This window comes from Barbus barbus, assembly GCF_936440315.1.
Source record: "Barbus barbus genome assembly, chromosome: 10".
NCBI lineage: Eukaryota > Metazoa > Chordata > Actinopteri > Cypriniformes > Cyprinidae > Barbus > Barbus barbus.
This window is the reverse complement of record NC_136738.1, coordinates 21,474,784-21,502,681: the sequence shown is the minus strand read 5'-3', so window position 1 is coordinate 21,502,681 and position 27,898 is coordinate 21,474,784. Positions and strand designations below refer to the sequence as shown.

At 37.4% G+C, this 27,898-nt stretch overlaps 1 protein-coding gene across 8 annotated transcripts; it reads left to right on the top strand.

Moving 5' to 3' along the window:
- The first annotated feature begins 537 nt into the window (after positions 1-537).
- Positions 538-26,674, top strand: LOC306876435 (serine/threonine-protein phosphatase 6 regulatory ankyrin repeat subunit C-like). Of its 8 annotated transcripts, none has more exons than XM_079427596.1 (28): positions 538-1,039; positions 6,630-6,713; positions 8,010-8,088; positions 8,402-8,472; positions 8,693-8,893; positions 9,766-9,853; positions 10,945-11,087; positions 11,181-11,393; positions 11,479-11,557; positions 11,646-11,760; positions 11,848-11,930; positions 13,680-13,743; positions 14,288-14,356; positions 14,918-15,058; positions 16,718-16,783; positions 19,095-19,206; positions 19,512-19,583; positions 20,187-20,388; positions 20,467-20,554; positions 21,114-21,231; positions 21,325-21,544; positions 21,631-21,718; positions 21,809-21,892; positions 22,389-22,534; positions 22,647-22,729; positions 23,232-23,311; positions 23,542-23,633; positions 24,040-26,674. In XM_079427596.1, the coding sequence occupies exons 1-28, from the start codon at positions 1,013-1,015 to the stop codon at positions 24,069-24,071; spliced, it is 2,940 nt and encodes a 979-aa protein (XP_079283722.1). In that variant the 5' UTR covers positions 538-1,012; the 3' UTR covers positions 24,072-26,674. The 8 variants fall into 8 exon arrangements, with proteins under 8 accessions (XP_079283722.1, XP_079283721.1, XP_079283720.1 ...); XM_079427595.1 differs by having other exon boundaries at positions 13,626-13,743; XM_079427594.1 differs by having other exon boundaries at positions 13,626-13,743; positions 19,095-19,227; positions 24,040-26,672.
- The last annotated feature ends 1,224 nt before the right edge of the window (positions 26,675-27,898 follow it).

The window sequence follows — 27,898 nt, the reverse complement described above, 5'->3', positions numbered from 1 at the left end:
AATTATTTAAATTGTAAAAGAAATCTATATATACTCTGAAAGATGTGATATCTGTATTCTATGAGTAATCAGAGAGGATTATCGTACTGAGTCATTTTAGTGAATCACTTAGCTCCGACAGTTCGGTTCGCAAAACGATTCATCGCTCACTCTGACCGAATCATTAAACAGAACAGATTCATTAGATTGATTCATTCGTGCGTCAGACTATAGCGAGCGGATGATGATGGCTTTTCGGAAGAACTGACAATCCTGTGCATCAGATACAGAGGAGGAAACGAAATTACGAATCCTACTATGGTGATGCAATAGTTCATGAATATTAATTAGTTTGCGAGGACGTTGCTTCCTAATCCCCTCGAAGCATCCAGTCACACATCCTAATATATATTCATGAAACAGTAGTTAATTCATAAATCCGCAGTAGCAGTCGTTCATTGGTCATCACAACAGCGCCCACTCTGACAGCGTCTGCCTTTTAGCCAATCTGTTGAAATGTTGGGTACCGTATTAATATTCATAAGCCACGACTTCGCCATAGTAGGATCACGAAATTAGCAAAGGGGGAAGCATACAAAAACCGCTGACTTCCTGTATTTTCTTATATCGTAATGAATACATTACGCAGAACATAAGCGAGAGGGATATAATATCTGAAAACGGGATCGCTGTGGATGCCACTGCTGTAAATGAGGATTGTTTACAGCAGCCCTCGCATCCTTTCCTCCCTCCCCTTTTCCTCTTTTCCGGAGCGCCGTAGCGCTGGTGGCGAGGCAGCGGCTACAGCAGCTCCCACTGACCGAAGATAGCGCCTGCAGAGCCGGCCACGGCCGTCACATCACCCCGGGCCCCTGGAGGGTGCGATCCAGAACAAAGCAGGAAGCAAGCTTTTGATGCCACATCATTGTGCAGCATCATTCTTCCGTGAAGAAAAGCGCACAGCCACTTCTGGATTTTATTAATCTTCACCTTCAGGTCTTTTCAGGAGTTTGGATGTGCAGTTTCACATGATATGGCTGTTCTTAAACTAGTCGATCAGGTAATTCCACTCGGGTTTTTTAAACGCATGTTTTTGTTTGCAAAATTATCGGTTTATTTGGAAGATGGCTGGCTGCTTGGATGAAACAGGGATTTGCACACGATTAAATGTCATTTTCAGTGAATGCGCAAAATACATAATGTGATGCTCCTTATATGGTTGCAGCTGAAACTGCATGATGTGCAGCATATGTAAAGCATATTAAAAATTCATGACAGCACATACAAGTGTGTTTTATATGCTCGTTGTTCTATTTTATTGCATAATTTGTGTTGGGAAAATGATCTGCTTTCATCTAGAGAGAACACACTTCCTGCTCTCTGTTGGAGTGTGCTTGATGCTGATGTTGATATGGCTCCTAAATCTAATCTGCACACCATTGCAAGTCTTAAGGAGAAAACATCCCAAATTCATATAATTTTCAGCACACCTAGTCCAATTTCTGTTTTAACTGACTAGTAGAAGTTGCATACCAACATGTGGTTGAGCTCCACCCAGTTAAAGCTCAGATAGTCAAGTTCCTTTTCTCACAAATATCACTGTTGTTCACTTATTTGAAACTTTTGTTGTGACAGTAACAATAATTTAGTTCCAGACTATGCTTTTGTATTTGCAATGTACTAGTATTTCTAGTTAATAAAAGACTGAATTCATTGTAATCGGATTTTCATTGGTGATATTTTGAATGTTGCTACTATACTTTACAAACTTGAAATGATATGTTACATCTTTTGATACTAGTCACCTCCACTAATAATCTGATTTTTTGTGTGACATTTGGTGGGCACACAGTGAGAGTGTTTAGTTAGTTTCATTAGAGTAGACCTGTATTTCCCTAATGGTCATGTGATGCATGTCATATCTAGACACTATTGCAAATGTTCTTGGAAGTTGTCCTTGATTGACACAGAAAATGCCAACTCGTCCCTAAATTTGTAATAACAAACAACAAATGTGTGTACAGTAATGCATTTGCAAAAAGGGCAAGAGATTCCAGAGGGCTTAAAAGAAGTGTGGAGCTCATATCTTTGATAGAGCACTTTAATTAATTTGTTCATAAAAAATGTGTGTATACAAATGCAGCTAAGATATAAATCAAGTATATTTAATTTAAGTTAGTTTTTTTACATTTACTGAATGAATAGTATTTCCAAAGACTGCTCCAAAATGTCATTAATTGCAGTAATTTTATATATTAAGTTTTTCCTCAATTAATTCTGTGTCCTAATATTTTTCTAAAATAAAACTTTTTATGGGTAAAAGGGAATCTTATGCTGTCAATTTAATAAAAAGTCAATATTTAGCTGAAATATTTTTAACAATTTGCTTTAGTTTAATGATGATATACAGGCCAATTATTTAATTTTAGAAAGGAAACTATTAATTTATTTAGCCATTTTAATAATATTAAATGGTTTATTTTCCTTACACAGTAAAAATGTATTTGTATACATAAAAATATGCAGCTGCCTTCAGTGGCATCCCACACAAGGGGATCAACCCATTTGAGCGTCCTTAGCATCAGAAAGTTTTAACATTGATCAATATCAATCTTTAGTTGTGGGACTACTGTTCTAAAAGGATGTACTTTGTGCTTCAGGTATACCAAAATAATTTATTGAAGTGAGTGTGTTTTTCTCTGTCATGACAGGAGCTGAAAGATTGAACAGTCCTTTAACTCATATTTAAATTTTACATTCATTAATTTAGCAGACACTTTTATCCAAAGCAGCCTAGAAATGAAGAACATCACAAGCATATACTGTTGTAAACTCTTGTGGCAATGAAAACAGTTTGTATTTTAACGTTTATCTTAAAGCAATGTCTTGCCGCTTAGACTTCCATTTAAAGTGCATTAATGTAAACCCATGTCTTGTTTGTTTTTACAGACCAAGGCACAAGTTGAAATTATTTTTTGTGTGGTATTTAACACCATCCCCCAAAAAGTTTTACTTGCATTAATCCCAGGACATTTATTTTGTAGTTCATTAAGTTAATATGTGACACTAAGTGTTCTGAGTGCAGTAATGTTTACGGTCATTTTGGTCTTGTGTACAGTTTGATTTCCATACTTTGCCCCAAAGAGGAAAGGAACAGGAAGTTGTTGAATCTCAACATTCCCCTCTCATGCTTTTTCATAGTCTCTGAGGGTTACATGACACAAGTTCAGAGCACATGAGCGGGAGGAAATAGAGGACAGTGTGTTTACGGCTTACACAGCAGTCATCGTAAGACTTTAGATACTTATGCACTTCATGACAGTGCTAGTTTTTTACACTTTTAGTATTTTTACCCTTCAGAAAACAAAGTTTAGATTCTTTCATTTTCGATTTTACCCAGAAGAGTGTTTTAGGGCTTTCTGTGTTATTGAAGACATACAACTTCAAACTCAACATAACCCCTGAATCAGCTGATTTGTAAATCGTGTAAAGTTGCGATGAAATGGCAACAGATCTTTTCTTCAATACTGTGATTGACATCTGAGTGAAACAGATTTTCAAAAAGAAAAAAAAAGTTTTGGTTCTATCCATTGGTTGTTTGGATGGAAGCAGATCTGAATGTGAATTTGCAATCAATTGTAAGAAAGGGGATGTTTGAGTGGACTAAATGTTTGGAGAAGTCTGTAGTTTCACCAGAAGATCAAGTCTTGATTACATTTTACAAGGTCAAGAAACATTTTAAAAAATAAAACCTACTCATGGGCAAATTTCCATTTCATGCTGACTTTAAACATCAGGGGGAAAATGCTGTCACAAGGAACTAGATTTCAATTTCATAGTTCATTTATTGTGTGACATCAGCAGTTCCTCATTTTAGACCCATGATTCTTAAGGAGTCAGTCTGCTTTGTTTTGAAGAAGAGCCTGCAGTGCTCCAGTTGTCAAACGTGAAGAATCCCCAGCCCTCATTGGCTAAGAAGGAAGTTTGGCTCACTTCTATTGGCTGTAGTGATAGACAAGGGGACGGGGAGTTGGGGGGAGGATGTCGTGTAGCCTAATGCATGTCAACAATGGCTTCAGTGTTTGAGAGTTTGGCTTTGGCATGGAGCGGCGCTGGAATGGGAATGTCGGGAGGTCGGGGAATGTCCTCATTTGTGATGAGCTGCGTCCAGATCCCTGCTTGTGCCAGTGCTCAGCAATCTCTGCTATAACACAGACAGCACTGTTGTCACCAGAGTTCTCTTTCCAGCGAGAGAAGAGCTGTCTGGTTGTGCATGCGATCAAGGCAGAGGCAATATCTCATAGTCGAGAGAATTCAACATTGTATCCTCATAGATTTAATGCTCTCATAAAAGAGCTCAACAAGGATGGCCCAGTGGCCCAATGCCAGTTTGAGAGTGTTTAGGGCCAGTGCTGTGTTACTTTACATTCCTGATCTTGTGCATGTGATTTTGATTTGCCTTGCAAATGTAAACATTTGGTTTTCTATTAATTTATTGAATGTTGTTTGAAACATTGATCAACCTTTTGTTTTTTGTTTTATCGAGGAAAATTATATCGTGATAATTATTGTTATCGATTTATCGCCCAGCCCTAATCTTTAGAGGAGGCAATTGAGATTATTGGAACAAGCAGGAGACTTGAGCAAAAGTTGCCATTTGCTCTCCATTTAATTTAATTGGTGTATATAAGAAACAACTGAGATAGTAAAGAGGTCTCATTTATGATATGATATATGATATGCTGAGATGCTTGAAAATAAAAATTCATGAAATTCAGGTTCTTTTAGAGAGCTTAGTAACTTGAAATGACTAACAAATATGAATGATGGCTTGTGGCGAATTGGCACAGCAGAGATCATTTTTATGGATGATGAAATGAGTTTGAAGTGAGTGGGTGTGAGATGGCCTGTTTCTGCATCTGAAAATAGAGCAGATCTCAACAACACATCTCCTGTTGTCTCTACACAGAGAGTTTGTTTGTATGTGTGCATATTAAAAAGATAGTCATAGTGAAAGAAGCTATTTTTAGAAACATATTTTGAAATGTCAGAAAAATGTATTCATATTTTTCATAAAACATGAACTTGTCTTCACAAAAAAAGCCATAGTGAGACTCTTTTACAGCTGTAAATTCATATGGGGTTTACAAAGTATACTGTTATACCGGTAAGATGTTAAAAGTCCATCCCTGTCTTTACAATCTCTGTCTTTACTGTTGAAACCTGTGTGTTTATTTGCATGATGGCCTGCCTGCATGTGTTCTGTTGTATAGCGGAAGTGAAAATGCCTTCCAAGCTTCCTCTGTGTCGCTTCTGAGAAGGTGAAAAAGAGCAACAGGAAGTGAGATGTGGGGGTTATTGCAGATAGAGGCACTGGAAGTTTAGATGCAGCCAAGTTTGGCTCAAACCACCTCTGTGTTGTTATGCTTCTCTAGTCCCACGCATGTGTCGGATTATCATGGTTTTCAATGCGCTGCCATATAAATATACGAATCTTGGCACTTGAATTTCAGAAAATAGCTGGCAAAATACAGTTTATAAATATATTTGGTATTAGTTAAGTCTTTAGTTGCTGCATAAACAAGGACTGAAGATGATAATTACATAGAGGAAACATGACTTTAATGACCGCAGTGTGTGGTGCAAACTGCAAAGCTTCCTTGGGGCTCTTTGGGCCTCGATTTGGCCTCCCTGTAATGACGCCATTTCATGGAAATGGTGAAGACTGTGTGGTTTTGCAGCCTAGTTGTCTGGTTATCTGATTTGTGCTGAGAAACTGATTCAAGAACTGATCATTTGAATGACAAAATTATTCCAAAGATATAAAAAATACATACAGTTTATGTAATCAGCACGAGGATAATCTAGGTTCTTGTAGCTCTGTATACTTTCTGATGAAAATGTGGCTCTTTTGTATAATTTGCCACCACAGTGCTATGGTGGCTGCCTGGACATTGTTGTATGGTTGCAAAAGTGTTCTGTGTGGTTTTTAGTATGTTCCTATGCGGTTACTAGGGTGTTAATCGTGGTTTCTTGGGTGTTCTGGGTGGGTGCTAACATTTTGGATTTGTTCAATTCTGTTACCCTAAAGGTGCAGTCCCATTAGAGAAAAAAGTTCCGTTATCTGTAGTGTAGCTTGTTTACCAACCTGAACTTGTTGCAAAATCTGCACAGGTAAATCTTTTGTTCCCAATTACAAGAATTTCTACAGAAATGACTGGATTTTGTCCATGAAAATTTGCTGAACAACAGTAAATATGTCCACACCATAAAATAACGGTATGTAGTTTTGTGTGTTTTTGTAACTTTAGAGCCCCCTACAGTTAAGTGAATGGATTTCACTGTCGTAATTACAGTCAATAGCTGTATATGAGCATTTGTTGCTACTGTAAAGCAATCCACTCTTTTCGCATAATTTCATACCTGCTCACTAAATTTAAATAACTCCCAGAACAGACGTTTGAGGAAGAGTGAGGGAAAGAAACAAAAGCCATTCACCTTATCAGAACTTAGTGTACTATCAGAATGATATTGAAAGGTACAAATCTTACATACAGTTGCTTTAAGTAGGAGCACCAGTGCACCAGTGATGCTTCATGGTTTTATTCCATGTTTAATACCATGTTTAAATAATCTCTTGTTTTTCACAGCCACCTCTCGTCCAAGCCATCTTTAATGGAGACCCTGATGAGATTCGTGTGCTCATATGTAAATCAGAAGATGTCAATGCACTGGTATGGATCAGTTTCTTTTATTCTCCTACTCACACGACTATATCTCATCTCTTTGTTTCTTGCAGCACAATAGTCGAGGAATCCCATGGACAACAGCCAGAGATTTATATACATTTGTCTCGGTAAAGGCAACAGGACACAAAACAGTTTTCAGGGCCATTCTTCTTCCAGAATATTTATTTATTCTACTTGTCTCACTGTGTCCAGCCTAATGGCTCCAGCAAGAATTAGCTTGCTGTCCGAATGTTTTATATAGAGCCGCTGGTCATAGTCATGATTTCAGGCTGCATGTGCAAACAGGTTCAGACAATGGACACGTTGAAATGTCACCACCGCAAGTGTGTGAGCACATTAGTACACACGGACATCTCCATCAGTTATTGTAAAGAGCTACTCAATGCTCCTTTGTTGTGGATCGCTGGCGATGACGGGCAATCAGCATATTGCATTCAGAAGTGACCATGTCTATGAGCAGTTCTTTGCAAAAACTTTGCAGTCCACAATGGGACTTTAGAAAATGTTGAAGGTTTTGGTGTTTAAAAATAATGGAATGTACTGTAAAGACCACATTAAATGGTTTGACAGACACAATTGTCTTTCTAGTGTTGATGTAGCCTATTTCCTATTGAAACAGGAAGTTGGGGTGAGACATATCGAAGGGCTCATCTTTTTTTTTTTTTAATTAGCCAATAGCATTTTGTTTATGCCACAGTTGTCAAAATATGATTTGTTACTTGCTCTTGTTAGGTTGCTGTAGAACTTTTTGTCCATTTTTGGATAAATGTTGTTTTTACACCTCTAAGCCCAAGATAGGCAATTGTCTGTCGTCTGTAAGAATTTATGTGAATGAAATTAATACTTTTATTTATTAAGGATGCATTAAAATGATCAAATGTTACAAAAGAGACATTTATAACATTACAAAGTATATCTATTTTGAATAAATGCTGCTCTTTTAATCTTTCATCAAAGTATCCTTTGAAAATAATGTACTGTATCACGATTTCCACAAAATAAAAAAATAAGCATCACAAAATTTTTCAACATCACTTATCATAAGAAATGTTTGAGCATCAAATCAGCATATTAGAATGATTTCTGAAGGATCATACACTGAAGCTGAAAATTATCACAGCATCACAGGAATAAATTGTATTTTGAATGTGTATCAACTCTGCTTGCCAACTTTTAAGAGTATACTAGCATATAGATGGGTTCAAAGCTAATAGATATTTTTAACAATCTTTCCATCCTCTCTGTCCATGTGTCTGACTGTCTTTTTTCATTCTCTCTCAGGACACTGAGAAGCGAGCTCCCCTTCATGCAGCAGCCTTCCTCGGAGATGCTGAGATCACAGAGCTCCTCATTGTGTCAGGTAGAGCTGCTCTCTTTCTCTCTCCCTCCACTCCCTTCCCACCTCCCTTCCATAGTACCTTTACAACATCTCATATAAAATAAATGCATGTTCAAAACCCAGTCTATTAAAGGTGTAGTTCATCCAAAAAGAAATATTCTGTTATCATTTATGCATGCCATTCCAAATCCATGTTTTTTTTTTATTTGTCATGGAATGTAAAGGATGGTTTTTAGTAAATGATGACATAATTTTCATTTTGGGGTGGACTACAAATACAGCATATAGAGCCCTAAATTTATTACGGTTATTATTTTTTGATGTTCCTTCGTAGGGGCACGGGTCAATGCCAAAGACAGCATGTGGCTGACTCCACTCCACAGGGCAGTGGCATCACGTAGCGAGGTAGGATTAGTTGTTAAACACGCACTCACTTTTGAATAAGACAGATGTTGTGTGATGTTGTCACACAGCAGGATGCCTTTAAAACAATGCTAATCATATGCAGCAGCTCCTGTGTGATTATAATAGGATGTTTCCAACACTGGATGCTGATTGGTCAATCGTATTCCAGCTGGCCTGAAGTACATAATGTAGTTTGTTGTTTTGCTTTGTACACATCTAGGAGGCCGTTCGCGTGTTGATCCGTCATTCTGCTGATGTTAATGCACGGGATAAGAACTGGCAGACTCCGTTGCATGTCGCTGCCGCTAACAAGGCCCTGCGCTGTGCTGAGGTCATCATCCCACTCCTGAGCAGCGTCAACGTTTCAGATCGCGGGGGACGCACCGCCCTGCACCACGCTGCCCTTAATGGGCACACAGAGGTACTGAAAGTTGAAACCAAACATTTTTGCTTGACATTACTACAGAGCCCTACACATGATATGCGGGAAAAATATATATATATATTGTGGCCACAAATAAAAAAATAATTTCTACTATTTATTAATGTGTTTGGTTAAATCATAGCCACAAATTAAAAATTAATTCTCTCCTTGTAGTAAATTGTTGCCATGTTTTTCTAATTTGCTTCTTCATTTTAGTTAATTGTGGCCACATTATCCTAACTCATTCTCTGGTTTTGATTTAAAGAAAATAAGGGAACAAAAGAGTAAAAATCAATTTACTAAATTGAGGAAACAAATTGATTATTTGTGGGAATGAATTTTTCATTTGTGTTCATGATTTAAATAAAACAGAGGGCGAATAGTAAATTGTGACCACAGCTGAACAAAAAAAAATGTGGGAAAAAATGAATAAAACAAGGGGAAAAAATTATTGATTCTTTAGAGCAAATTATTAAGTCGTGGCTACAATAAATATATTTTTGCGTCCATGTCATGTACTGGGCTCTGATCATATTTTATTTCACTGCAGTTTAGTGCAATACGTGTTGCCATTTCAGAGACTGAGACAATGATGGATTTATATACAAATTCCCATGCCCACTGATACAGATTTAATTTAGCTGCATTGCATTGTCAACATAGCTTGAAATTTGCAGAATGCAGAATGGTTTTGAAAGTCATTATATAAACTGTGACACAAATATGATGAAGCACACAATAAGAGCTTCAGGAGGCCTATAATTACTGACGCATTATTGACTCATGCTTTACTGCCTATTGAGACGAATACAAGCATTCTCTCATCTCTTTCTTATCACTGTTATTCACTTTCCACACTCTCTCTTCAGATGGTTAGTCTTCTCCTGGCCAAGGGTGCCAATATCAATGCCTTTGACAAGAAAGACTGCCGTGCCCTGCACTGGGCGGCATATATGGGTGAGGGAACAATCCTATAAAATCTGTGACCGGTATGTCTTTTCCAGAGAAACACAAAAGGAGTTGTTCACCCTGCTTCCATTTCAATACAAAAAATCGTTACTGGGGGCTGCCAAGCTCCAAAAAGGACATAAATCTCCACTCAAGTAGTCCATACTAATTTGGATGTATGGTATGTATAGTCTGCTGACATTTTGTAATTGTTATTTTGATAATGTGCAAGTTGACATTATCAACTATGGCACTCATTTTGCAAAAACACACCCTGAGAGTGAGAGAGATATTTAGTGATTTGTTACTGAACGAATCTGGGTTTTTAAACTAATTATCTGAGTTCATAACCCATTCATAAAGACAGTCATATGCTTAATTTTTAAATGAATCAACCATTTTGAATGAATCATCTTTTTTTTTTAACAAATCATTTGAATGAATGATTCACTGATATCGAAATGCCAAATCTAGATGCCATCTCTGCAGTGCAAAAATAGATTTTGTTAGTATTGGTTACATTTGATTGGTAACAGCCTATAGTATCTTATTATTCTAATTAAATTGGTTGATTAAATGTAAGAATTTGACATGAAAGATGATGCATACATTTAATAAGGTTTGAAATAAATGGCTCCTATAAAGAGGACTATAAAGATCACTTCTGCACAGAATATGAAAATCTTTGGGAGTCAGTTGTCCACAACAGGGCTAAACAAATTACCAGCAAAAAATTTTTTATTTAGATATCAAGACTTCTAAAGACATTTGCACTTTCATATTGTTTTTTCCTCACTCAAAACTATCATATGGCTTCAGAAGACTTATGCTGAGACATATGTTAAGTCATGTGGAATAGTTATATGGAGCTTTTATGGTCCTTTTTTCTTTTTTTGGAGGTTGACAGACAGTGGACACTTTCTAATTTTGTTATATAGACAAGAGTCAATGTTCTGGAAAACAGCTCCTGTTGTGTTCTACAGAAATGAGTCATATGGGTTTGAAATGACATGAGGGAGAGTAACTAATAACAGTATTTTCCTTTTGAGGTGAACTATTTGTGTTTATGTGTTCGTGAGCTTCTCTCTATACTCCTGCAGGTCACTTAGATGTAGTGTGTTTACTGGTGAGTCAAGGGGCCGAGATCAGCTGCAAGGACAAGAGAGGATACACACCTCTACACGCTGCTGCTTCCAACGGTCAGATCACTGTGGTCAAACACTTTCTCAGTCTGGCCGTAGAGGTACCTAGGATGCAAATAGATACATATAGAGAAGGGAGCATGGGAAAAACATCTAGTTTGAGATTGCTATTATATCATATGCTTTACTCATAGATGGATGAAGCCAATGCCTTTGGGAACACACCGCTGCATGTGGCCTGCTTTAATGGACAAGATGCAGTAGTCAGTGAGCTGATCAATTACGGTGCTAATGTCAGTCAGCCAAATAACAAGGGCTTCACACCTCTGCACTTTGCTGCTGCGTCCACTCATGGTGCCCTGTGTCTGGAGTTCCTGGTCAACAGTGGAGCTGACGTCAACGTCCAGGTATGTCCATCTAGGACAAAATATTGACAGACAGAGCAGATCCTATGTGTTTTATACTACTAAACATATCCTGATGTTTCCTCAGAGTCGTGATGGGAAAAGCCCTCTTCATCTGACGGCAGTTCATGGACGATTCACACGCTCCCAGACGCTCATCCAAAACGGTAAAGCTATTTTTAGACTGCTTAAAGCCTACTGTTAGCCTGTGACTGATCTGCATGTACATTGAGAGTACAAGTGTTTCTGATACAGGTGGAGAGATTGACTGTGTTGATAAGGATGGAAACACTCCGCTGCATGTCGCTGCTCGATACGGCCATGAACTTTTAATTAACACTCTAATCACAAGTGGAGCTGACTGCACCAGGTTTGACTCTGTCATTGGATTTTTATTAAAAATCGTGGTAAATCATCATTACTTGTTGTTTCTGATATGCTCTTTCTTTCTCTGCAGAAGAGGAGTACATGGCATGTTTCCTTTGCATCTGGCTGCTCTGAATGCTCATGCAGACTGCTGCCGGAAGCTTCTCTCCTCAGGTACAGACTACACCACCGAATCAAGCTACAGTTGCATCTTAATATAACATTGAAGACCTGGTTGAGACCATTTTTGGTGAAATACAAAAACATGAAGACAGCGCACATGCAGAATACACGAGATTGAATATGAAGAGTTAATTTGCAAAAACTATAAATGCCACTCCACATATAGTGCGATCTGATCCCTAAACACGTTTTGTCAAAAAAAGCCAGTATTGTCCACTTTCAAGGCATCGCGAGTTCACGTTTTACTTTTTTTTTTAACACTAAAACATGAAATGTGGAGTTAGCTGCTTTTGCCAAAAAACGACTGTTGGAGTTATCTGCTTTTGCTATAAAACAAACTTTTAATATGTAAAAAAACATACTTTCAATGAACTTTAATTTTGTAAATTACCTGTATTTGTTTAAGTTGTTAAGACTTAATCAAAGCAACCCAACTGCAGTTTGATTGATATTACTTGGAATGCACAATAAAAAAAAATTGTTTTTGCAAATGAACTCTTCACATGTCTCTGGATGTTTCATGATCACATTCCTTTTACTTCTCATTATTTCCAGTTATTTCTATAGTATCTTATCAATAAAATGGTCAATTCTTGCTTAATAAAAGTATAAATCCTTGCTGAGTAAAAGTATTCACTAAATACAAAAATCATGCTGAGCCCAAACTTTTGAATGGTAGTGTATGTTTCAATTATTTTCTGACCTCCAGAGATGTGTCCACAGGGTGTTTGTTGGAAAATGTTAGATTTAATTTCTTTGACCACAAATCACACCGGGTGTGGGATAATTTGAGCTCTCATTGCTCTCAGGTCCATTTCCCTTAGAAAGCTTTCATATCCACACTGGGTAATTTGACATGACATGTTGTGTAAATCAACAGTTCCTGACCTTACTGATTCTCTTATGTCTAAATGGGAGAAAATCCCTGCAGCCATGTTCCATCATCTAGTGAAAACCCTTCCCAGAAATCTGGAAGTTGCTACAACAACAAAAGAAAAACAAACTTCCTATTGATGCCCATGGTTTTGAAATGAAATATTCAGTAAGCACTTGGTATGGTCCACATACTTTTGGTTGTTGTCTTTGTTGATATGAGGAGGGGACAAAGTACTGAACAATGAGATATCCCTCAAGTTGATGTGACTCAGACAACCTATCGCTTCATAAATGACTATTTCATAAATTGCTGTTTATGTTGAAGGAATACTTTGCCACTCTTCCTTCTGTAATTACTAATTAGGTTAACTTTGAATTATAGATCTTTAGTCTCTGAACTGATGGGCATGAATTTTCCTCATGTTTCTTTGCTTAGGTCTGGCATGCCCTTATATCTGTGTGCTTTCTTAACTCTGACTCTTGATTGTTGGTTTGTTGTATTAGAATGTGGATGCTACATCTGTACTTTTGAATTGTTCTTCTTGGTTGCACACATTTGTGTTTTCACCTTTGTTAGAACAATGTGTGTTTGTCTTGTCTATCCTATGCACTCTGTCTTTGTTTATCCTGAACTAATATCCTTTCTCTCTGTCTCTTTCTCTCACACTGTCTCTTTTTGGACTCATTTCCCCCGTGTCATTCTTTCCCCTCCTGCGGTCTGATACTGTGGCTGTCTGCGTTTGGGTGTGGGGGCACTTTTCCTCTTCCATGCACTGCATCCTTCCTCTCCATACTTCCATTTCTCTACAGGACGGAGGTATAGCATAATGTGCCCTCTCAGTAATGACTCGGTCCTGTCTGCAGGCTTCCAAATCGATACGCCAGACAACCTGGGGAGAACGTGTCTGCATGCCGCAGCTGCGGGCGGGTGAGTCTGTCTGTCTTGTAGATCTGGATTTTGCCTGTTGGATGGCATGAAAAATAAGAAAAATATGTGCTGGTGTTTGGATACTTTACAAAAATTCTGAATTTCAAAAAAACTCCTATAAAATCAAAGAAAAAATACTTAGCTTAGCTGAAATCACACTTAAAAATAGTAAATTTCATGTGTGCATACACACTGTAGAGATATGGATGCATAGTTATTACCAATAAGGCGATTGGACCTTTCATCTGAATGGTGGGACATCTTTTTCTACTGTTGCGATTTTTCCACAAGTGGTCTGTATGTCTACAGATTCTGTTTCTGATTGGACCTTTTGTAACTACTCTTATATCATATGGAATGTGATGCTCAGTAAGCTGTATATACCCAAATATAATACACATTTATGTATGAATACAACACAAAAACTAATGGCTGCCTAATGACTACCTTATCATCCATTGTTCAGACAAATACCGGTATTGTCAGACCTGTTTTCTGTCTGCATACCAGCTCATGGCAAGTTATTTTTTTCTCTCTCCGTCAGTAATGTGGAATGTGTGAAGCTATTGCTCAGCAGTGGAGCCGATCATAACCGCAGGGACAAACATGGAAGGTGAGTTTTTGGTAAATACGTCAGGATAATTCTCTAAAACTTCTACATAGACAGTATATATATCAGTGCTATTCAGTGCATTCAGGAGCAGTGAGTGAATTTGTCTAAAATAATTTTTTCGACATGTTACCAACAGTCAGAGTCAAAATAATGTTTTAATTCTTAAGCTTTTTAAAATGCTGGCTTAATGGAAAACTTTATCATCATTTTGCCATATAGTGACATTTCAACCACATATATTCAGATTTTATTGTATTTTTATATTGATAATTTCTAAATAATTTATTAATAGAAAAACTATTCATTGTCATATATTCTACATTTCATTATGTCTCTTTAAAAATTAAATACATTTTCATAACTTGTATTTTGTGCTAAATTGAACCGAAATCTCAAGTTTTACACATTTTCTCAGTTGTTTATCACAGAGTTGTCATCAGTGCACACATTAAATGAAGCGATTCCTACTGTACTAATTTGTTTGTACTCTGAAACGGAAAGTTTCTTAAATTTTGTCAAATTCTTTCCCTCCCCTCTCTCTTTTGTTATGGTTCTTGACAGGACCCCTCTCCACTATGCGGCAGCTAGTCGACACTTTCAGTGCCTGGAGACTTTGGTGTCCTGCGGTACCTGCATTAATGCCACCGACCATTGGGGGCGCTCTGCTGTACACTACGCTGCTGCTTCTGACCTGGACAGGAGGTATACAACATTTACACTAGGGCTGTCCCCTAATAGTCGACGAGAAGAGGCTTGGTTGACTAAAATTTTATTAGTTGCTTAGTCGCAGAAAAAAAAAATCCACAGGAAGTGGCGAAGTCACGCAGTCTGTGACGGACAGATCATTAACGCTCCCTGCATGACAGATGGAGGCGCCAGTGCAGTCACTTGCTCTTAAAATACTCTGTCATTTTTGGTCATACAGATAAGAGAAATACATCCTTTGAATCCATAAACTCTGTTTATTTGTGTGCAACATAACAGCAAAACATTGCACTTTTGCAAAATAATGAAATCAAACAGGATGCGCTTTCTGCCACCTCAGTCTCTGTGAACTTGGAACTTCTGGGTATACTTGCCTTACAAACATGAAAAGTATATCTTTAGAGAGCGAAATGACTACTTTCAAATGATCAATTCAAATGAAAAACAAATATTCTCCGATTATGTAATCCGTATGAAACCTGGATACAGGCGCATCACTACTGTGGAGAGGAAGATTCAGTATTGCTCACTTCATCTCTTAAGCCAAAACACAAAGAATGCACTAGATTATTAATAAATTATTAAAATGTTAATGCAGCCGACTTACTGTTTTTGTGCTGTGGCAAGCTTTATGTGTGCACTTGACCGCTTATTAGGCTATATAGCAATTACAGGCTCATTATTATAATTTAAATGGTTTATTAATAAACGTGTGATTAGTCAACTAATCACTTATAATGAACGACTACTAGTTGACCAGAAAAATCTTTAGTTGAGAGCAGCCCTAATTTACACAAACAGCCATTCCTCCTCCATTAAAAGTTTTAAGATTCAATACAAAAGTGGATTTGTCCCTCTGTTTGCAAAAATAAACATTACATCGTTTAATAGACTAACAGACTTATATTGGAGCAGGACATTACAAGGGGATTCATTGGAAAACTGCAGCTCATAAGTTTAAACCATCCTTCACCCTAATCATAGTAAAAACTCCACTATCCCCACATGAGTAGTTTACAGTGCAGAATTGGAGCTAGTTGTGGCCAAACATGTAATTGACCGTTGTAAATGCATGTCTAACACAATTAAGTGATGTTGACACAGGCAGCTGTAGTCCTACATCAGGTGAAATCGAGTGCAGTGCCAGTCCCCGTCTCCAGAGACTGCTAGCAGCTACACTAACACATATATCTGTGTTACCATGGCAATCACAGGCTATTTTTAAGTCTCCTGTCATCGGGGTAGTTTATGTGCAAAGACAGGGGTTTGACGTCCACTTGATATGGCATACGGAAACACCTTTGTGCTTAGTTTAATTAGATTAGCTGCCAGAATTCACCAGCAGAGAGAATTTTGTGAATGAGTAATGAGATGGTAAATGTAATATATATATATATATATATATATATATATATTTATATAACAAGATACCACAGACTTATTGCATAATACATATATTATTAATAAACTAATGATTTATATAAATATTTACTAATGTATTATTAATTAAAAATTATAATATTAATTCCGAAATAAACAATTAATGACAATACAATTTTTTTTTTACAACTTTGTTTGTATTAATTGTTAAGAGTTATTGTTGAGTAAGAAGCCTCTGCTTATAAGATTTGTGAGGTGTGTGTGATTTCTCTGCAGGCGGCGTGTGGTCCTGGAACCAGAGAGTGATGGAGTTCAAGCTGAGAGGGAGAAGGAGGCAGCTCTGTGAGTTCTCAGGAGTTGAAGAGCAGAATGGCCCATGTCTGCTCAGCCTCAATTCTGTGTCCCCCTCCTTGTCTCACCGTCACTCGTGCTGTTTACATGTGTGCTGCTCTGATGCCAAAACATTGGGTGTTTGTGTCTGCGTGCGTCTGTAACCTCATCATTTCATGTCTGGAACAACCCAAGTGTATTTTCCCTCTCTCCACTCCCACAGTAGCGCATATACATAATTTTTAGTGCTGCCAAACGATTAATCGCAATTAATCGCATCCAAAATAAAAGTTTTTGTTTACATAATATATGTGTGTACTTTGTACATTTATTATGTATACATAAATGAAGAGTTAATTTGCAAAAACAGATTACTTAACAATTCTCAAAAATCTTGTTTTTTCATTGTGCATCCAGTTAATCTCAATGAAAATGCAGTTGTTTGACTAGGTTAAAATATAACTAAAAACAGCTAACTACACAATAAAACACAATAAAAACATGATTTCTGAAAATAAAAAAAATGGAGTTATCTGTTTTTGCAAATATATACACATGCAGTATATATTTTGAAAATATGTACATTTATTTACATGTATTTATTTATATATACATGCATGTGAGGGTATTTATATATACATAATAAATATACACAGTACACACATGTATACAGTGCCATGAAAATGTTTTTTCCCCTTCTTGTTTTTTAAATTTTTTGCATATTTGCCACACTTAAAAGATTCAGATCATCAAACTAATTTTAATATTACACAAAGATAATGCAAGTAAATACAAAATGCAGTTTTTAAATGATGATTTAATTTATTAAGGGAAAAAAGCTGTCCAAACCTGCCTGGCCCTACGTGAAAAATTAAGTTTGAATTGAGTTCAAATTCACTAGCCATACCCAGGCCCGATTACTGCCAGACCTTTTGAATCAAGAAATCACGTAAATTGAACTGGTCTGACAAAGGGAAGCATGCTTAAAGAGCAACACATCATGCCATGATCTAAAGAAATTCAAGAACAGATGAGAAACAAAATAGTTGACATGTATCAGTCTGGAAAGGGTTATAAAGCCATTTCTAAGGCTTTGGGACTCCAGCGAACCACAGTGAGAGCCATTATCCACAAATGGAGAAAACTTGGAAGAGTGGTGAACCTTCCCAGGAATGGCCGACCTACCAAAATTACTCCAAGAGCGCAACAACGACTCATCCAGGAGGTCATAAAAGAACCCAGAACAACATCTAAAGAACTGCAGGCCTCACTTGTCTCAATTAAGTTCAGTGTTCATGACTCAACAATAAGAAAGAGACTGGGCAAAAACAGCATCCATGGGAGAGTTCCAAGGCAAAAGCCATTGCTGACCAAAAAGAACACAAAGGCTTGTCTCACATTTACCAAAATATATCTTGATTATTTCTTGAAGACTTTTGGGCAAATATTCTGTGGAGTGGTGTGACAAAAGTTGAACTTTTTGGAAGGTGTGTGTCCCATTTTATCTGGCGTAAAATCAACACAGGATTTCATAAAAAGAAAATCATACCAACAGTCAAACATGGTGGTGGTAGTGTGATGGTCTGGGGCCCGCTTTGAAGCTTCAGGACATGGACGACTTGCCATAATTGATGGAACCATGAATTCTGCACTCTATCAGAAAATCCTGAAGGAGAATGTCCAACTGTCAGTTTTTGACCTCAAGCGCACTTGGGTTATGCAACAGGACAATGATCTCAAACACACCAGCAAGTCCACCTCTGAATGGCTCATCAAAACTAAATGAAGGTTTCGGAGTGGACAAGTCAAAGTCCGGGCTTAAATACAATTGAGATGCTGTGGCATGACCTTAAACAGTCCATTCATGCTCAAACCCTCCACTGTGGCTGAATTAAAACAATTGTGCAAAGAAGAGTGGGCCAAAATTCCTCCACAGCGATGTGAAAGACTCATTGCCAGTTATTGCAAATGCTTGATTGCAGTTGTTGCTGCAAAGGGTGGCACGGCCAGTTATTAGATTTAGGGGCATTTCGTTTTTCATGTAGGGCCAGGCAGGTTTGGACAGCTTTTTTACCTTAATAAATGAAATCATCATTTAAAAACTGCATTTTGTATTTACTCGGGTTATCTTTGTGTAAATTTAAAATTAGTTTGATGATCTGAATCTTTTAAGTGTGACAAATATGCAAAAAACCCCCCAAAAAACAATCGCGATTTAATCGTTTGACAGCACTAAATTTACATGATTTGTTTTTGCGCTTCTTATGGTTTAATTTTTTATTGTATGTGTATGTTTCATTATTATTTATATTTGTGTGCGCAGGTGTCTTGAGTTCCTGTTGCAGAATGGTGCTGCCCCATCACTCAAAGATAAACAAGGCTACAGTGCTGTTCATTATGCTGCAGCGTACGGCCACAGACACTGTTTGAAACTGGTGAGGACACAAATATATCCAGTGAGTGCCTCAGGGCACTTCCTCCATCTGCACTCTACTGTCACAACTATATTAGATTTAAATGTGTAAACTAACATGCAAATGAATTTAGTCCAGGTTGTGGTTTCATACATGTCGTAAAATTATATGCTTGCTAATGCCTCCAGTCTGTTCAACCTGTTATGCCACTTGCTGGTGCAGTGCACATTTATAGTGCAAGAATGAATGTGTTCCAGTTTAATTCAGAATAGCTTTTGATTGAGTTTAATGAGAACAGCTGTAATTCATATTAAATCTGATTTCAGCTTTTGGACAGAGATGAGAACCAGCAAGATGAGATGGAGAACAGCCAAACCAGAAGTCCGTTGCATCTGGCTGTGAGTTCAAAATTACACCTTTACCACACCCTAACAGAATGGGACCCTGGACCATGAAATCAGTCATAAGTAGCGCAGGTATATTTGTAGCAATAGCCAACAATACATTGTATGGGTCAAAATTATCAATTTGTCTTTTATGCCAAAAATCATTAGGATATTAAGATCATGTTCCATGAAGATATTTTGTAAATTTTCTTATGTAAATATGTAAAAATCTAATTTTTGATTAGTAATATGCATGGCTAAGAACTTCATTTGGACAACTTTAAAGGCGATTTTCTTAATATTTTGATGTTTCAAATAGTTGTATCTCAGCCAAATATTGTCCTATCCTAACAAACCATACATCAATGGAAAGCTTATTTATTCAGCTTATTTCAGATGTTCTGTATAAATTTAAATAAAAAAAATTGATCCTTATGATTGGTTTTATAGTCCAGGGTCACATATATTAATTTGTTGGCTACCACCCTGCCAACGTTTGCATAGGAAAGCAGCTTGCCTGTTTTTTACAAGGTTTAATTTCTACAGACAGGCCCTAACCTCAATGATATATGTGATATGTTTTCAGACAATTGGTCTATATGTGTTTGTTTCCAGGCATACCATGGTCACGCACAGGCTATAGAAGTGCTCTTGGAGGGCCACTGTGAGGTGGATCAGGGGGATGAGGTGGGTCGGACTCCACTGGCGCTTGCTGCCCTCAGGGGCCACACTGACTGCGCTCTCACACTTCTGAACCATGGGGCCTCGCCGAGAAGCAAAGATACTATCCGAGGACGTACACCGATCCACCTTGCAGGTATTACACCTCTGTGTGGTGGAAATTACATTTTTGTGCATTTTTATGCAGTATTTAATACACTCTGTTTGGCTCCAGTAATGAATGGTCATACATCGTGTGTGCGCCTCCTGCTGGAAGACTCTGATAATGCAGATCTGGTAGATACAGCGGACTCTCAGGGACAGTGAGTAATTAATTTAACTTTTTTTCTTTATAATGCCACAAGGATTTCGGGGTGGAATGAGTGTGTCATGTCTTTTTACTTCTCAACAGTGTTGGTGCTGCAAATTATGGGTAGTGTAGCTTGGCAAGCTGACATAATTTACTGTAGTCAAATAAAACTTAAAAAAACAACTTATTTGGCTAAAACTGTTAACCATAAAAAATTGCTGACTACATTTAGTAGTTTTTTTAATTACTATGCAACTAATGAATTTTAAAATGCATATAATTGTTTTTCTACAATAAATAAATGTTGAGGATCTCAATTTCTATGCCCTAATCAAATGTGAACACACGTCATATGAATACTAATAATAAAATAAATGAACTCCCTAATTTATATAATATTAATTTTGCCCTTAATTTTGAGAAAAAAAATCAATCAATAATCTTCCCATAAGTCCATAGGTACATTTTAAATAACAGCTGATTGAAATTAACCATCTAAACACAATTTAGGAGATTCTTGCACTTGAGAGTGCATTAATGGGTATTTGTTCTATGTGTGTTTGTGTTTGCAGGACCCCTCTAATGCTGGCAGTAATGGGGGGTCATGTGGATGCTGTGTCTCTTCTATTGGAGCGTGAGGCCAGTGTGGACTTGGCTGATCATCAGGGTCTGACTGCTCTGCACCTGGGAGTGAGTTTTCTGATCTTGTCAAATGTATTCAAGTGCAAGATGTACAAGGACTTTTTTTTTTTTTTTTTAAAGCTCTCTCCTTTTCTCTCTCAGCTCTTGTGTGGACAGGAGGAATGTGTTCAGTCCCTGTTGGAGCTTGAGGCATCCGTGCTGCAGGGGGACTCCAGGGGTCGGACAGCCATCCACCTGGCTGCAGCAAGGGGTCACGCGTCCTGGTTGAGTGAATTGCTCAATATTGCGTGTTCTGAACCCCCGATACCTCCATTACGAGATAACCAGGGATTCACACCCTTACACTGGGCCTGTTACTATGGTTGGTTTTAACAGTCTCCATTATGAGTTTAAAAAATGCTTTTATTTATCAATAAACTGAATGTAGCTTGTGTTTATTACTCATAGGTCACGAGGGTTGTGTGGAGGTCCTACTCGAACAAAGAGATTTTCGTCACTTTGATGGGAACCCCTTCACCCCGCTGCATTGTGCTGTGTATGTCTGCTGTGAGATTGTTTTCTGTCTTTTTTGCACTTTTTTTTCTTTTCTTTCAACTTGTCTTTCTCTGAATCCTCTGTCCTGCAGAGTCAATGACCATGAGACCTGTGTCAACCTTTTATTAGAAGCCATGGGATCAAAGATTGTAACTTGCAAAGACTCCAAGGGCAGGTTAGTTTGGTATATGTGAAGAGAGAAAACAGGATTAGATGCAATAGAATAGAATAGATTCATATCTACAGTGTTTCCCAAATTTGAAAAAAATAAACCACATTTTTTTAACTGTGTGAACTGCATTAAATAACAAAAAAGGATTTTTTTTCTGAAGAAGAAGAATAACGCAGATGCATTTTTTAAACAATTTATTTCTCAAAAAGGTGTTTAGTTTTAATATTTTTTTTAGTATATTTCTATACTGTTAAAAATTAAGATACAAATATTTGGACACTTTGTGTTTGTCAAACTAAGACACATTTGAGAACCTGAGAGGAACTAACTTTAAAATACACCTTGACTCCAGTTGTTTAAAGTCGTTAGTAATTAGGCTAGGAAAAGTTAAGATAGTCCTGACAATTGAAATGTTTCTAATCAGTTGTTTATGTTCATCATTGTTTTCAGAGCTATCAGTAAAACTATTTATTAAAAATCAACTGTCCCTATTTATCAGGACACCTCTCCATGCAGCTGCATTTGCTGGCCACATAGACTGTGTTCAGCTGCTCCTGGCCCATAATGCATCTGTGGATGAGGTTGACCAATCAGGGCGCAGTGCCCTGATTATGGCAGCGGAGAAAGGAAGAGTCGAAGTTGTAGGTTTGTATTCCCCATTTTTTTTATTTGAATTATGCCCCTGTTCATTTGTATAAGTATGAAAATGGGCTTGACTGAATGCACTTATGTAAAATGTGGTGTGTGTTTTAAACAGAAGCTCTACTTACTAGTGCCAATGTGAACCTCAATCTGACTGACCGGAAGGGTAATACAGCTCTTCATCTAGCCTGCAGTGATGTAAGTATAGCCCATTGCATGCCATGGCCATCGGTCTATATCATTTCAGTTTCAGCAATGAGGAAGTGATCTTTCATAATAATTTTTATAAATTGTTATAATCAAAATTTGTCATTTTGTCAAAATGCCACTAACTGCTGGTAATAGCCTTGTGGGTAGCACACTGACATATAGTGCTGTTGTGCTTCGGGCATCCCGAGTTTGATTCCTGGCTTGTGGACCTTTCCCGATCCCCCAGAAATGATATATTCACATCAGTGACATATAATTCACTAAAGGTTTTCATTATATCTACTCACTCCAAAATCATATTTTATTGTTTTTTATTATAAGAATTTGGCCTTTTCAAAAACTTCCACTTGTTCAGTAATGCAGACACTTATGTGTGACTGTAGTCATGGGGTTTGAACACTTCATATAATTATCAAACAATACAATTGTGCCAGATATAAAAATCCACATTGCAAACTTTTCCTGTTCTTTCTGCTTGCTCTCTATCAAGGGAATGGAGGAATGTGCATTGCTCATTCTTGGAAAACTTCCAGACTCTGCCCTCATTGCTACAAACGCTGCACTGCAAACGTAAGTTCCCCTCCACATTACAGTATAGTACATATTATATTTACATTTATGCATTTGGCAGATGCTTTTATCCAAAGCAACATGCATTGCATTGCATTTAAGGAATACATTTTATCAATTCATGCATTCCCTGGGATTCGAACCCATGCCCTTGACTTTGCTAGGGCCATGCTCTTATACTTTATTTAAGAAGCAATTGATGCTCACTTGTTTCTTGTTCGCTTCCTTAGACCTCTTCATTTGGCTGCTCGCAGCGGGATGAAGCAGACAGTGCAAGAGCTGCTCTCTCGTGGGGCCAGTGTTCAAGTACTAGATGAGAATGGTGCGTCTTCCTGAAACTCAAATCTCAGCTTATTTGGCTTACGCATAGTTTGTCAGTGTATGTGCATCTCTCTATCTATCTATCTGCCAAAAGCAGTGGCCGTTTCATAGCTTTGACAATGTCATGCGTGTTGCTCCCTGACCATGTGTTTGGCTGCCTATCTAGCGGGGCACTAATGGAATGCCGCTTTCGTCCATCGCCTCTCCACCATTGTCCCTTTGTTCCACTGCTCCATCCCTCCTTTTACCTCTTTCTGCTTTCCTGTCCCCTTTCCTGTCTCTCTCGCTCTTTGGCTGTCTTTCCCCGCAGGTCTCACCCCTGCTCTGGCTTGCGCTCCCAGCAGGGAAGTGGCTGACTGCCTGGCTCTTATTCTGGCTACCATGATGCCTTTCTGCTCCCCTTGCAGCTCTGGAGCTCCTTCGCCAGGCGCCCTGCTGAAATCTCTGCCCTGCCAGGCCAAGAGCCCCCAAGGCCCCCGCAGTCCAAGGGACCCCTCCGGTCCCTCCAGCGAGGGCACGACCACCGAAAACGACTCAGACTCCGAGACATTTTGACCCCAGCTCCTTCTAGATGCGCCGGCCATAGTTTTCAAAGCACATATTGTCATGAACCTTACAGAAGTTGTACAGATTTTTGATTATGGAGCACAGCCTCTGTAACAAGAGATTATGTCATGAAGCACACATGGTACGCTTTTGTTCTGCCACACTTGTTTGCACAGGAAATTGCTTTGAAAACCATTTTAATCACTTTAACACAGGTTGATTGATGATGGATTGCCAAATGTTGACTGACTTCTCACACTTGAAGGATGATGATGTAAAGTGCGGAGTGGTGTGTCTTAATCTGTGGACTTTTGAAAGCACAAACCCTGTGGAAGCACAAGGTGAGGTCACCCTCATTTCACCCATGTTGTCACTGTGGGACCAATCAGGAAACAAGAAATCACATTTTTGGAACAACAGGGGAATTGGCGTCACTGTTACCAAACATACTTAATATTTATTTCTAATTAAAGGCTAGATTACACCACACAACTTTTTCCCAGATTTTTGCCCTGATTCACAGTCTGGACGAGTTGAGGCAGTTGCATATTCAGAGCCGTATTGCAGATTTGAGTTGGGAGATTTCACATATTTATTATGCATCTCCTACGTTTCTGTGTAAGTTTGTTGTGTTTGAAATGACTTGAAAGTCTAATAGTGTGTGATTATCAACCAAAAAATTTTCAGATTTGAAAAGTTGTGTAGTGTATTTCAGTCTTAAGACTAGTTAGACTGAAAGTCTAAAGTCATGAAATCCAGTGTAATGTGATGAAAAATCCAGTGCATTTCCAGATCGTACACCAGTTGTACTTTACCCATTATATTTCACATGCTGTGAATAGAAGGCTCTTAAGATTTATATTGCAAAAAGAGCATTTTTATTCCATTGAGAAAACAAAATTTCTAGGCCTTGATGGTCTAAACTTACACCTGACGCTTTTGGAGAGTGACACTTTGCCACTCGGTTCCTTCTCAGACATAGAGACAGTGTTGAAATAATACTTTTATTCAGGTTGAATTTTAGATTCTAGTGAGAGGGCATAGCATGTTATATGAACCAGGATGTTCTCAAGCCTGTACCGATATTTATTAACATTTAGATAACAATGGTACTACAGTTGTATGCACTTATGTATCGGAGTAAATGGGTGTTTAAAGGAATAGTTCACCTGTAGATTATAATTCTGCCATTATTTACTCGTATCATTGTTTTTATGGAACACAAAAGTAAAATTATTGAAAAATCTTAATGTGGCTCTTTCCATACACCAATACTATGTCTGTCAAGCTCCAAAAATGACAAATAAATACCTCCAAAAGAGCTACGTACTTGTATGCCAAGTCTTCTGAAATCATACAAAAGCTTTGTATGAGAAAGAGGCCAAATTTAAAGATTTAATCCACTGATAATATTTCCCTTCAGTGAGCTGTTGGTTCTAGATCATTGTGTTAGTGAGATGAACAGAACTGCAAACAAATCAACCAAGCCTTGTTCTGGTCCCAGCAGCCAACAGCTAACTGAAGGGAAGTTTATCAGTGAATAATGACTTAAATTTTAGTCTGTTCCTCACACAAAATTTATATATTGCTTCAAAAGACTTTTCCTTTTGTGTCCTATGAACAGAAAAACAGCATAGGGGTTTGAAGTAATATGAGAGCAAGTAAATAATGACAGAATTGTGAGTTTGGGGTGAACTATACATTTACAAATGAATCTAGGACTTTAATTAACGTCTTTTTTCTTTCCTTCTGAAATTCTTTTAATAACTTGCACTGGTTGAATATAATTTTTTTTTAAAACAGATTTCTAAACATGCTTTTGGGGGATGTTAGCAAGAGTGTTTCTTTGCTTTCAATTTTGATTCTTTGATTTTTGCTTCAAAAGATAAAGAGCTTTCAGCGAAGGTGGTGTTTTAATATCTTGCCGGTCAGAAACTTTCCAAAACAAATTTAAAATGAAAATGTAAACAACCATTTGTCTGTTTGCCTTTGTCCACAATGTGCCAGTTTCTCCACCGTGTCCAGTGCCTTGTTCTGCATTTTCAGAGTTTGTTAGATTACATCAGTATATGGCTGGTTGTATGTATTGGAGAGTAATGAAAGTCTGAAGATGAAGATAAGTCTGGGTCACACCTACCAATCGTAAGCCAATGCTTTTTGTTTTGTTTTACCAAGTCCTGATGTTTGTGCCTATGAGTGTGTGATTTACAATATAAAACAGTCTTTGTGCATATCAGCTCATGGACATTATCATCACCAGAGCAAAAATTGCACACAACTGTCTTATAACTGAAGCACATGGTTGATTTTCTTCATAAATTAGATGGATTGTGAGTGAAAGGATGCAGAAGAATGAGTCAAACAGTATTATAACAGAAAGAAAAATGTGTGACAATCTAGATTATGGTTTCCTCCTTCATTCCAATGTTGAAGGTTTTGTCAGCTCAAGTTTCTTTTATAAAAATTGTATGACTATTATATAAAATGTTTTACCAGAGTTCTGTGTAGTCTGTTTTCTTATCCATTTGAAAATCCATTTATTACAAAAATGAAAAGTACAAAGCCTGGTTTCCAGGCTTTATCAAAAGTTGCATGTTAAATGTAATTTTAATCATGTAATTTTAGAAAGTTGATTTCATTTAGCTAGCCTACTATAAGGTCAGATGATAAATATCAGAAAATATCTTGTTTCCTTGTTTAAAACCTCACAAGAAGGAAATAATAATAGACCGAGTATTGTGTGAAAATCATTTTGCATTTACTTTTTTTGTTTAGTTATTTACCGTACCTTTTTTGTTGTAATTTTGCATTTTTACTTTTAATAAATTGAATTAAAGTTAGATTTTTGCCGAAAAACGAGAACGAAATTTGACAGGGTTTGTGTAGTTCAAAGGGCAAATATATAACTATTTAAAGTAATAAAGTATCGCAATGCAGGAAATGACGACCAATCATAGGTCGATATGCTAATATGGCGAAAACGTTGTCCCAGTGACGACCATTTGCAAATATGTACATAAAACATATAAAATTTCACCTTAGAATATAAGGAGTGAACAAAAGAACGTCTTCAGGAAGAGGACCATTTGGCTCGTGTTCTGGCTTAAACATGTGATTTTGGACTAGGTGAGTTTGTAGAAGGGTCCTAAATATACCGATTTTCTTTAGAAAAAATGTAGCTACACATTTAGGGTCAGGGGTTAAATTTGACCCAGATTTCTAACGTCTGTGTCCCACAATTTCAAATTGATATACCAACTATATTTTAATAGTCTTTTAGAAGAACCGTTACATTAGAAAGCTGTTGTAACGTTATATGATTTACTGACCAAAACATATTATGCCACAGTCTTAATTCAAATTAATTTATCTAAATAATGGGAAAATCATGGTTAACTAGTTAAGTGCTAAAAAGTTTGTTTGTTAGCTGTTTGCGATTAACGCTTCCAAATTGTCTGTCATGATTTGTTATTTATTAGGTATAAATCTTTTTCAAATGTATGTATTTCATTATACAATAGGGAGCGTTACCATGAGTGTGAGTTGTAGTTATTCAGTCATGCTTTGCTAAAATCTGATTTCAACTCCCATAATGACTATCCATGATTGGAAATAGAGGTACGCAGAAGTATGTAGTTTTCACAAAAGCCCATAAAGAACAGTCTTAACTGTATGTCCTTAGTATTATTATTATTTCTTTTTTTTTTTGCAACTAGGCAG

Bases quoted from the DNA above. Each gene is read 5' to 3' on its own strand.
- LOC306876435 (XM_079427598.1), top strand. From the start codon at position 1,013: ATGGCTGTTCTTAAACTAGTCGATCAG. The intron at 20,389-20,466 runs GTATTACACCTC...GTTTGGCTCCAG, and splicing joins TACACCGATCCACCTTGCAG to TAATGAATGGTCATACATCG. The intron at 22,730-23,231 runs GTAAGTATAGCC...CTCTCTATCAAG, and splicing joins TTCATCTAGCCTGCAGTGAT to GGAATGGAGGAATGTGCATT.